Source organism: Cydia pomonella, chromosome 1, assembly GCF_033807575.1.
Source record: "Cydia pomonella isolate Wapato2018A chromosome 1, ilCydPomo1, whole genome shotgun sequence".
Lineage (NCBI taxonomy): Eukaryota > Metazoa > Arthropoda > Insecta > Lepidoptera > Tortricidae > Cydia > Cydia pomonella.
The window spans coordinates 24,530,268-24,542,090 of record NC_084703.1 but is presented as its reverse complement, the minus strand read 5'-3'; the positions used below and the strand labels follow the sequence as shown (position 1 = coordinate 24,542,090).

Sequence of the window (11,823 nt, the reverse complement as noted above, 5' to 3'; positions counted from 1 at the left end):
TTTGTAGATACCGCACGTATTGCGTAGCTAAACAATCGCAAAGCAGTAGATTAATTTACCACGCTGCAAAAAAAACCAGCGTGACTTAAAATTATACTAATCTCGATTAATAATCATAAGATAAGATCTTATCGAAATGATATTTGACAAAGCCAAATTTTGCAGGAATCTATAAAAATAAGTAGGTAGGTACTTACTTAAACCACATATCACCTCAGATAATACGACACAAAACCATAGAAGTGAGACCAAGATAAGTTGGCAAGATACATCGCTGCCAACTTATCTTGGTGTAACTCAAATAAATTTCGCATTGCAATAATTATGAAATACTCCCAAGAGCAATAAAATACATGATTTTGTTAGTATGATGAATTTTTACGTAAAGACCCGTTTTTACTGCTCTCAAGTGTTTCAAGTTTGACGACCGGTTTGGCCTAGTGGGTAGTGACCCTGCCTACGAAGCTGATGGTCCCGGGTTCAAATCCTGGTAAGGGCATTTATTCGTGTGATGAGCATGGATATTTGTTCCTTATGGATGTTTGTTATTGAGCTTACTGTGGGACTTAGTCAATTTGTGTAATAATGTCCTATAATATTTATTTATTTATTATTATTATTATTAAGTGTAACTAATTTTACAATGATACGCTTTATATAATTTCTGTGCATACATTCGGTCATTGGCCGTCACCGTCACTACCTTTTTATTTGATACTGACTGTACTTTACTATCAGATTTTAGTTTTGAATTACCTATCCAACTACCTGCCGTTGTAAAAATTAAAAACTAAGTATGTGAGGACTATCACAGAAAATTTAAAATTGAACATTGTTGAAATGCAATGCAGATTGAGCTTGTTTCGTGGAAGGATCGTTTCATAAAACATGAACACCGACGTCTATACAGAATCCAGTGTTCGCTTGTTGGCTAATGGCGTCACTAAGGCAACAGATTTCAGTTGGATACATTTTGTTCGGCGCTTAGACCTTTTGATTTCAGGTTCGGGTTCAGCAGCGCCATCTATTGAACGGAAGTAATGTTATTTTGAAGTAGGTCTTACTGGTCTTAGTTCGATCTATTATGATCGACGCTTAGACTTCTTGTGAAAATAAACCGTTCAGTAGATGACGAGACTTTCGGCCCGATTCGAAGAATGAAATACGATATAAGTTCTGGTTTAGATAGCAGCTCGATTCGGGCAATCAATGTCACTTTGACGTTAGAAATATCGTCGATAGATCTTATTGGGATCAAACGTCAATTTTGACATGTCGTTTAGTTATCGATCTTTTAAAGATCTTTCCAAGATGATGGTCTTTCTTCGAATCGGGCCGTTACTATAGGCACTGTGAACACACAGTTTTCTTGTTTTATTCATCCATGGTTAAACTCAATTTAACCATGAACGTCTGGTGCATTTTCTTTTCGTCAAACTTGTTTGGTATTTGCTGTCACGATAGGTTGCCTTCAAACAATGTTATTAAATCTCGAGCTAGGAGCAAATTACAGTTTATGTCTTCCCGGGCCTTGTGAAAGTGCCGCTACCTATTTAGTTAAGTATACACGTAGAAATAAAATATATTTTCACATCACCTATTCGTAAAAGGGGTTTTTCTTCCCTGCTAGGAGGAACAAAGTGCCACCATCTGTTCTAGGACATTATGTTTTATTGCATAATGAAAATGAACATGATAATGATTTCCTCATAGGTGGTTTGAAAAGCAGTATGTGTCACGTGGTAGCAAAAGTATTTCCGCCTTTGGGCGTATTATATTATAGAATCCTTCGCTTCGGTCAGGATTCCATGTACGCCCTCGTAAATATGTCATTTTGCTCGCTTGTGACATATACTATTATATTCCCAGTTAAAAATTTGACAAATTATAGATATTTAACTGATTCTGAGGGCAGGAGAAAAAAAGGTCAGCGAACTATATAGTGGTAGATTATGCGGCAGCTAGTGCTGGAGGTAGATAGGTGTTATTTGTAGCACTTTATGTATTTTAGCACAACGGTCTAATGTTGTACCTATGTACGTTCTTAAAGGTCCTATAACGAAGGTGGTCTTTTATACGGGTTTTAGATTACACTATTTCTGGAATCTTTCTTTTGTCTGATAGGGCGATCGGGGGTGTAGACAGAATTAGGGTGTACTTAGGGAATTAGGTACAAGGGGATAGGATGATTCAAGAATTTTGATACTTAGAAATAGTATAGCGAAATCCCTTTTGAGACCAGTATACATAGTAACCTCTTTCGAACATAATCTCGTACGAAATTCAAAATACGTACGCAGAGTTGTACGAACGACGTATAAGGTATGTTTACACTCTTGCAGCTTATACCCTTATAATAAGGCTATAAATGTAGATATACTGTGCTGTGTGTTTCGTTGGACATATACATTTTCACCACACCAACTGGAAAACGCCCTCTTGATTGTTCAAAAACAAATGAGAAATTTGCATTTTATCCACATGTGGAGAAAAGTAACCAGATGAAAATTTTGAATTGTTTCCTCATGTTAGCTGGTGGAACTGACTTTTAAATGATGATTTGATTAGGTTTGATTTTGTTTGGTATTTCATAGTTAGTATTTTCCTCGCGTTGGTGTGGTAAAAAAAATTGTGTTTCACTCGGAGGCAAAGTTTGTTTAACCCTCGTGCCTTTAATCCCGCGCAACGCTCAATTTTCCACCTCTTGAACCACTCGCTAAGCTTGTGGTTCAATTTTGGAATCTTTCGCTTGCTCGGGTATCAATGTTAGCACGAGCGGTTAAACAACAACTTTTCCCCCTTGTAAAACAAATAACTATTCCTTGAAATTTTGCGTGAATATACGTTTGCATAAGGTTCTGGACTTGTCGCCGCAATCGAGCTGTCATGTCATGAACAATTGCATCTGCTCATTGCATGATTTTTTATCCAATTAACGGCTAGCGGTACCATATAGTACCACCATCAATTAATTAACCACCTTTTTGTATGAAAAAGTAACATTTTGATTTAGCCTTAAATACCCTAAATCGACCTCGGGAATAGTAGGAGTAACAACAAGAACTGTACAAAAAAATTGTTCAATTCTAATACGTAATAATTCAGCCTTAATGGGTTAATTTTGTCTATATACCAATACCAATTATGTCCTTGGCATTATCTGAGTAGTTGATTTATTTATTCGATTATTTGTATCACTTGCATTCGATTATTGGTACGAGTATATTATTATTAGGTTCTACTGCTATGCCCCCTTGGCTAGACCAGATACTATGTTCTCAGGCTCTCAATGAATGAATAGTTGTCTGGGAATACTGTATCAAATACGACTCAACTCGGCACTTTGTTTCCCTTCAAATTTCGTTTGAAGTGCAGATTTATAAATCAAATGATTGACATCAGCTTTTTTCTGGATTACATGCAGGTGTAAATAATTAATTAAATTGTTTTAACTTAAATTTTACAATATTTTACCTAAAATACGTGTCTTACTTTTATTATACTTAATACAATATATTCTACGGTCCTATTTTCTATATTCTATTTAAGATCATGAAAAACGGATTGATTGAAAATCGGACTTGTAATTTGAAACTTTAAGGAAGAGACCAGGTTGTTTTCGCTCGTTTGCGTAACTTAGTTTCCATACATCTCGCTCGCACTAATATGCCAGTAAGAGCGAGATGCATAGAAAGTATACGCAGTTTACGCACACGATAGCGAATATGTCAGTGTCAAACTCGTGGTAAGGGTCTGGTATAAGTAATCGGTCAAGCGGTCGCATAATATAACTTGGATTGTTGCGCGCGACTCTATATGTCAAGCACGACTTTAACAATGATTTTATAGGTATTTTTGTAGATTTATTTCATTTGAGTATGTATTTATTATATTTATATGTGGTACCTAATCGATATGGTGTCCTGTCCTAGAACCCATCAAAGAAATTACTAATAGAGCAACACATAGGCTATTGATCTACGATGTACGGTCACGTCTTAAAATAATGATACTGTAAAAGTACCAAAAATATGTATACACTACCTTAATATATTATGGTCAATAAGGTCGTGTATACATATTTTTGGCATTTTTACAGTATCGATATTTTCAGACGTGACTATCTGGTGTTATATTTATGTTTGTTTTAGCGTTTCTTTTAATAGTATGGCGGCCTAAAACATTTAACATGCATAGAGACAATCAATAATAAATTATGAATGCATTAAAATTTGCTTGGTGCTCGTTTGCCAATTTTATTTCAATCTTAGCGAAACCTTTATGCACATTGGTGCTGTTGATCCGGTTTTCAACACAAATTAATACAAAACAGACCACACTGAGACTGAAATAAAATAGGTAAGTTATTATATAGTTAGCTGTTAGGTCACCTATTATTGCTTTTCGGGCACTTTAAAAATGCTGATAAGGTAGAAGTACTAGTGCTCGACCCTGCACTAGTAGGTACTCGACATATATGTCAAAGTGACAAGGATTAAGTTCGAATACAGAAAAATCTTCGTTGTTCAAATTTAACCTATATTTCCATGAAGTGACTAGTGCAGCGTCGAGCACTAGTACTTCTGCCTTATCTGTTGTACTAAACATAAAAAAAAAACCAAAATACTCTTTACAGTACATATGGTGCTACTTTACCGCACTAGTGCGCAAATTAGCATATTACGTTACTGTGTCAAACATTTAAAGGGCCATATGTAATGTAAAACGTTGTACGATACATGTGCGAATAGGTAATTCGCAACTCGTGTCGATTTAAAACACTCCCTTCGGTCGTGTTTTAATTTATCGCCACTCGTTTTGAATTTCCTATTTTTCGCACTTGTATCGTAATGTACTATTTCAACACACTTGCTCAAAACGACGTTTTTATTCCACCGATTTTTGGCTCATAATCCTAGATATTAAACACGCGTGCTTATTCAGTATATTATTCGACTGAGTTAAGAAGGTAACTGATTCATATAATATGCATGGAAACGGAGTCTTAATAAACATGACATTTTATCGATTTGATCTCCGTCCTTCCAATAGAAATACGAAAATATTAGTTTATTTTACATTTTTTTAATTGGCTGTTTGTCGATTTCGTTCGCGCCTTTGCCTTGCGCGCGCATTGCAATCGTCCGTAAAAAAAATAACGCGCCAGCCATTTTCCGTATTTGTCATATTATTGGAATAGTTTTGCATGTTTTTAGTTCTACTGAAGAAAATGTCATTTTCAAGCATTGAAAATGAAGAAGACATAAAATTGACGCTGCCAGTAATACTAATAGAGGCAAGAGCCGAGAACGATAGCCTTTTACCATCAAAATCGGGTGTAAATAATTGGCGGCATATGAAACTTTTAATCAATGGAAAATCAGCAAGTGCGCCCAGTCTTTCTTGGAAAACGTGTTGGTAGCTTACTTCAATGAACTGGCTAATAAGTGCCTACAAGCCTAGCACGCTTTCGTGCAATTATTCGATGTTAAAACTGTAAAGTCACCTTTTTGAAAATTGTACTTGTACGGTTTTGGCAAAAAATATCTAATTTATAAGTTTTGTTTTTTCCTCGTTGTTGAAAAACGTCGTATGAAACGCGTGTGCATTGGTCATTACACACATCAGCTTTCTTATTGTGCGCTCGCTTACAGCTCGCGCGCAAATTATCGCCTCGTATGTAATGACCAACTTAGCACACTTGTATCATAATGTACTATTACCAGAGAGCTGCCTCACCACGTACAAACGTTTGTAACTTGTAACATTGGAAACCCAGTTTAAACTTGTACGTACTGTACCTATTGCGAAAATACGTTAAATAGTTTTTGTTAAAAATGTGATGAAATGTGAATAAGCTCAATTCGGGTGTATCGGTTTTTATCAAGAGTTCCTGTGGTCACCATTGGTCTCCATCATCAGATCAGCTTAATGGTTCCCAAACATTGCATTGTCATCCAAGTCACGTAAGTACCTATACTTAGAGTCGGACCAAGCTTACTGCATGCCATTTGCAATGAAAAACTGTGGTCATGTCATCGTTAATGTTATATATCTATGAAAGTATGACGTTTCTAATGACACTTCCACAATTTATTCTGTTCAAGTCGGTGCACTGCAAAGTAAGCTTAGACGAACTCTATACACTCAATTTCAGCTGAATCGAGAGCTGGTTCAAATCTTGCTTGCTAGATTCGGCTCACACATACTTAACACGGCAAGTTGTATTTAAAAACAAAATTCAACGAGCTTCTGAATGCATCATACGGTTATTAGGTGTGGCGAGGAAGAACGTACCTATGTATAAATAACACTATGTACAAATTGGAAGAAAGTATTGTATAAACATCAAAATTTTCGTGAGAAACCTCTCGACAGATCAGAGGGGGCATCTCTTGACATTTATTTATTCTAAAAACTTATAATAGGTATACTAAACTAACACTTAGATACGCATAGATAGGGTACGTTGGTAAGATATTACCGTGCCGTTAACCTAGGTACATAGTTATTTTCTCTCTTATTTGTTTCTCACATAGACTTTCGTATGATCTAAACCGTTTACTATTCTCTACATAAGTATATCTAACACAAAAAGTAATGTGTGTACACTGTACATAATGTACTACGATAGATAATTAGAATTATTCGCAGCTTTGTAAGGGCAGTGCAAAGAGTTGTTTACTTAAACGTACCTAAATGACATAGTATTCAAGTGTAGCTATGAATGAGTGTAGTCGTCCAGTAGACAGGCTCGGGGAGCGCTACGTGGAGGCCATGAGCTTGGCGTGTGCGGTCACGTTGCGCTGGTGGAGAAACCCGCTACCTTCCTCTTCTTCGCTGTTACCGAGGCCGTACTGTTGGCAATCAGATGTTTAGTAGGTACAGTGAGATGCGAAATTATATGGAGAAATTATTAATGAATTCATTGACAAAGTCGCTACGCACTTTTACGGCTGATGCGGTACGGTCAGCTGCAGAGAAAAGGTACCACCTGTGCATGTTACAAACTTCTCCATCCTCTACTACTACTAGTACATAGAGGAAACGCGTTTGCCATGTTCAGTTAATATCGATTACTTACATATTTCATAGTATCCAAATATGTTATTAGGGAAGGAAAAGCTGACCGCACAACCACCTGTACACGTGTACATGTGTACGATCATTCCCTCAGGTTTGGGCTAAAAAGGGTGCTAAACATAGGCAACATAAACATGCATTTCCTTACCCGCACAAAACACGTTACCCGCCTTTTCACGTTACTCATGTAAAAAAAGGAGACGATAATTACCTGTAATGCGTGTAAGTAGTGCTGTTGCGAGTGGTAATGGCTGCCAGAGTGAGTCGCATATCCGTCGTAGCCGTTGGGGGCATTTGGCTCACTCTTAATGTTGAAGATCGAAGGATTAGAGAGGAAGCCAGGAGCCGCGGGTAGGCCCAGGGGGTACTGCGTGTGCCCGTGCCCTTGGCTGTGGGAGTGCGTGTGAGGGGACGTTTCCGACGAATGTGCCTCTGCGCGGGCCTTCGACAAGGACCCGTGACTAGACATGGATGCCGTTAAAGGTAATGGCACTTCTGAAACGCTTGGCTTGCTTTCTGGAAATAACACAGGCAAATTTTGTAAATTCATTCATAGGGATAAATTATTTGACAACAAAACATCCGCGTGACTCTACATATATTAATTACAATTAAACGGGCCACTCACACGAAAATTGCTCGACATACTCGCATTATGCTCCGTAACAAGAAGCTTAAACTGTTGCGCGCGTTGGCTGAACACAGACTCGTTATGGGGGGAAACATGTCGAGCCATTTACGACTTTAAAAACCTGACCGAATTTAAGTCATTTACTTAAAAAATTATAAGTATAGTAATTTATTAGTTAATTTTATTTACCATCAACACCGGGTGAACATTGTCCTTCTTTCTTGGAACTTTCTTGTGCAGATTTAGCTGCATTAGCAGACTTTTTCGGTTTTCTTTTCCTTGTTTGAATCCCGTCCTTCCGCATTGCTAACGGCCTGTAATAGTTAGGTTTTAAGATATTTAGGAGATAAATGTATAGATGCACCCTAATGTAGATGATATGTGTTCAGGCGATGTAGGTGAGGTAAGATTTCAATTATTGTTGAATTTAACGCCATCATAAATTAAACTTGAAACATTTTTTTCTGAGTTATTTGAACTTAACAAATTAAACATTAAAGGTACTAAATCCTGGCGTAATTAAAATAATTTTACCTTAGCGTTTTTTCTTAAAAATGAAATCGATAACTTGAAAAATTATGACGCCTGCAAAATTGTAATAGCAAGCAAAATATAAAATGAGTAAAACTTGGAAACCACAAATAAAATGACTCATATTATAATTGAATATGAAGGTACAAAAATTTGGCTTTTATAGAATGTATCAATAACCACGGGAACATAGATGATTGAACATGATTTATCCTATAGTGTAAGAATACAGATATGAATGAACCAACAGCTCTACCGTTAGCAGTCTGAGCTAGAAGTTGAATTTTTAGGGTATGTAGGAGTTTTGAAAGAAGAAATAAAACAACTATCAAGTGAACTCTTGTGTTTTCTTTCCTTTAGTACATCCCTAGGTATTATGTAACCAGCCGGGTACATTCATAGGTTTACAGGTTACAAGGATTTGAAAACTCATAGTCTGTCTGATAGTTTTACACTTTGAATTACGCGCCTTCTTTTCTAGGAATTTCATCCATACTTTTAATAGGTACTTTCTCATCAGTAAACATACCATTTTCAAAATCGTGCTGGCATCCCCTATATAACAACGTATGAAACGACTATAATGAAGAACACAGAAGGCCATTTAGAATAAATTTAATTTAATTCTTTATAGTGTGTTTATTAATTAAAATTTATGTTTATATCTTATATTTGTTATCTTATTTAATTTTATATCTTATATTTGTTGGCAAGGAAAAACATCGCGAATCCAGCACAGGTACCCTATAGTTAGTATCATTCAAAAATCTGCAATTTGCGTTCTAACGTATCTGTCACAGTTGAATTATTTTTCATCACACTTGCTCAACAAATATCTTATTTCATGCAAGTGTACTGAAGGACAAAGACCTATATGGTTCCTGCGGGATTAATGGGTTGTGAAAAATAAGCTTTAACTCCCAAGGGGACATAACTCTTTTTTTATTGTGTCACTAATTCATACCAACTAAATGGGTATAAAGGAGTTTTACTTTTAAAATACTGACTATTATATTTTATGTTTATGTTAAAAAAATATTTAATTTGATTATTTAATAGCCGTTTAAAATATTTTTACACAATTTTCAATCTTGGTTGAATGCCGGATAGGTCTGTGCATTCGATACCTAACCTGTCAAACGAATGTTTGCAGACGGCGGCGAACGAATGTTTTAAATGTGTATTTAACAACTATTTCGCTTAAAATTTAGTTTTTTCTTCGCACGTGTGATGAAAAATATTGTGTGTAACTTTGGGGACAAGAAAATTGCATACTCAAGTCTTTAATGACCTCCAGCCTGCGGCTGTCCTGCATCTAAATGCCTCGTTTGCAAAATTTCACTTACCCCCTCTTGATGCACATTAGAATATTTCTAGTTCTCATAGATACTTTTGATGTTGACAAGTAGTGACATGGTAAGTAGGTATTACATAGATACAATTGGGAGCGAAGAAGTCCGTTAGAATGAATTTCCATACGATATACATGTAAATTTTTACTAAGTATTTAATAACATTGCTATCGGAACCCTACACGACATTATAGGCTTTTACCTATGGTGCCACATTCCAATTTCGCTTGTTAACGCAGATCCATGTTGTGAAAATGTCATTGTGTAAAAGTAGGTTGTTAAACAAGGGATCAAAGGTACTTATTTCTGACGAAGTATTCATAGGCCAGTGGTTCGAGTCAGCAAGGTGTGCTTTTACCCATGTAAAACACTCTTTTGTACATTTCGATACGAGGAAAGTAAAACAATGTGTATTTTCCAAAACTAAATTAAGGGACTGTTTCGTCTATTTCACAATGTCCAAGTATAGTTCTGAATAAGCTACTTCCCACTTATGTGACAAATGAAGTCATCTTTGGCGATCGTGTGTCATTCACGATGACGCGCGAATTTGACAAATCTAACCGTTAATAATATAACTGAACCAATTAAATTAATAATGTGTACAAGAAATAAGAAATGGTTTTTAGATATTCAACCCCTAAGGGCTTAAAAGGGGGATGAAAGTTTGTATGAAGTTCAAGTATTATTTTAAGCTAGACTTCAAATAAGCTCAACTGGTATATAGGTAAATACGTAGTTGGTAGATATTAAGTACTTTTATCTGGTAGTTAATTTATGTGTTAATTAGCTATCCAATACTTTACTTGGACATTGTGAAACGGGCCCTAAGTATAATAAACTTGTACTATTTCTTGAGGTAACTTTCATTGAACGATTACGGTAAGGAACGTTAGTTATTTATAGAATCGGGAGTTAAATATCGGACTAGTACCTACTCATCGTAAGAAATATATGCCTACTTGGAAAGTTTAACTCCCTATGGACGAAACGTATCACTTTCAACCCACTTCATAATTAAACAATGCGTATGAGTAATGAAAACATAATTATCCATTAATTGCATAATTTTATTTTTGGCAATGTCACTAATTGCCTTTATTGTCAGATGCGCATCAAACCCGCCCAATAAAAAGCACCACTGGCACCGAGTTTCAGTTTTCTGACATATATCATAAGTATCTATCAAAAACTGTGTTAAATAAAATGAAGTATTTGTTCATACCGATTAATTCCATGCAGCTTGTAGTAGAGTCCGCAGGCGTTGCAGACGGGCTCGCCCTCGTTGTTGCGCCGCCACAGCGTGGTGTTGCGCGACCCGCAGTTGGTGCAGCACTGCCCATGGCGCCGCGCAGCCGACTGCAACGCGCAACGCAACCCGTTACACAATAAACCTACCTCACGTCAAATTTACACCCTCATTTCAGGACCACAGATCAGTACTCGTTATCCCTGTCTAGTAGCACATTGTGTTTAATATTAATAATCATTCTGATTTCAATCATAGGTTAAGAATTAGATATGGATATGATCTGTCAGTGTCAAAAGTGACGGTTTTCGGTTGAAGAAATGTCATTTTAGACACTTTAAATCAGAATAAGCCTGTGAGTCAATGCAGCGTGGTACAAATTTCTGCTGCTACTACGATCTACGACGTAGCGCTTCGTACAACATTCACTGCCATCGACCCGCTATGCAGATTCTCCGTTCGTAGGCGCTTTTCGCTACAAAGCAGAAAACACGTGTAGCGCGTAGCTCGCGCTGGCAGTGAATACCTATATTAAAGGTGATATAGGGATGTCAACTGCAGCTGCATAACTGCTGAGGCTTTAATGCTGTTATTAATTATTCATGTTAATTTTAATTTAAGACAAGCTTTTAGCCAATCGTGCGAGTATCAGTATGTATGTACTATATGTCTTTAGATATGGTACTTTTCACTACTAAGTCAAAACTCGATTAGGTTGCGATGTTTTGGAATTGGCACCGAATTTACATTTACATTAATTGTACAGGTTTTAAAGGGTCGGCAACGCGCATGTAACACCACTGGAATTGCAGGCGTCCATAGGCTACGGTGATTGCTTAGCATCAGGTATGCTTGTTTCCCACCGACGTAGTATAAAAAAACATTAATAGGTATTTTAAATTTCATCTTAGTCGGATATCAACAAATGATCAACATTGGTTTTGCACATTTCGGAGCCGGGGGCTAATTAACACGAG

The 11,823-nt window shown here is 36.6% G+C and overlaps 1 protein-coding gene and 1 long non-coding RNA gene across 4 annotated transcripts in view; both read right to left on the bottom strand.

Moving 5' to 3' along the window:
- The window catches only part of LOC133518554 (uncharacterized), a 298,712-nt gene that overhangs the window by 70,324 nt on the left and 216,565 nt on the right, over positions 1-11,823 (bottom strand). The window lies entirely within an intron of this gene.
- LOC133518489 (GATA-binding factor A-like) overlaps positions 1-11,823 on the bottom strand; it is an 83,585-nt gene that overhangs the window by 2,698 nt on the left and 69,064 nt on the right. For all 3 annotated transcript variants that reach the window (XM_061852209.1, XM_061852217.1, XM_061852220.1), the window contains 4 exons: positions 10,823-10,956; positions 7,904-8,028; positions 7,295-7,599; positions 6,696-6,857 (listed from right to left, as the gene is read on the bottom strand). In XM_061852209.1, the coding sequence (XP_061708193.1) occupies positions 6,765-6,857; positions 7,295-7,599; positions 7,904-8,028; positions 10,823-10,956 (657 nt within the window). In that variant the 3' untranslated portion in view covers positions 6,696-6,764. The remainder of the gene's footprint in view (positions 1-6,695; positions 6,858-7,294; positions 7,600-7,903; positions 8,029-10,822; positions 10,957-11,823) is intronic.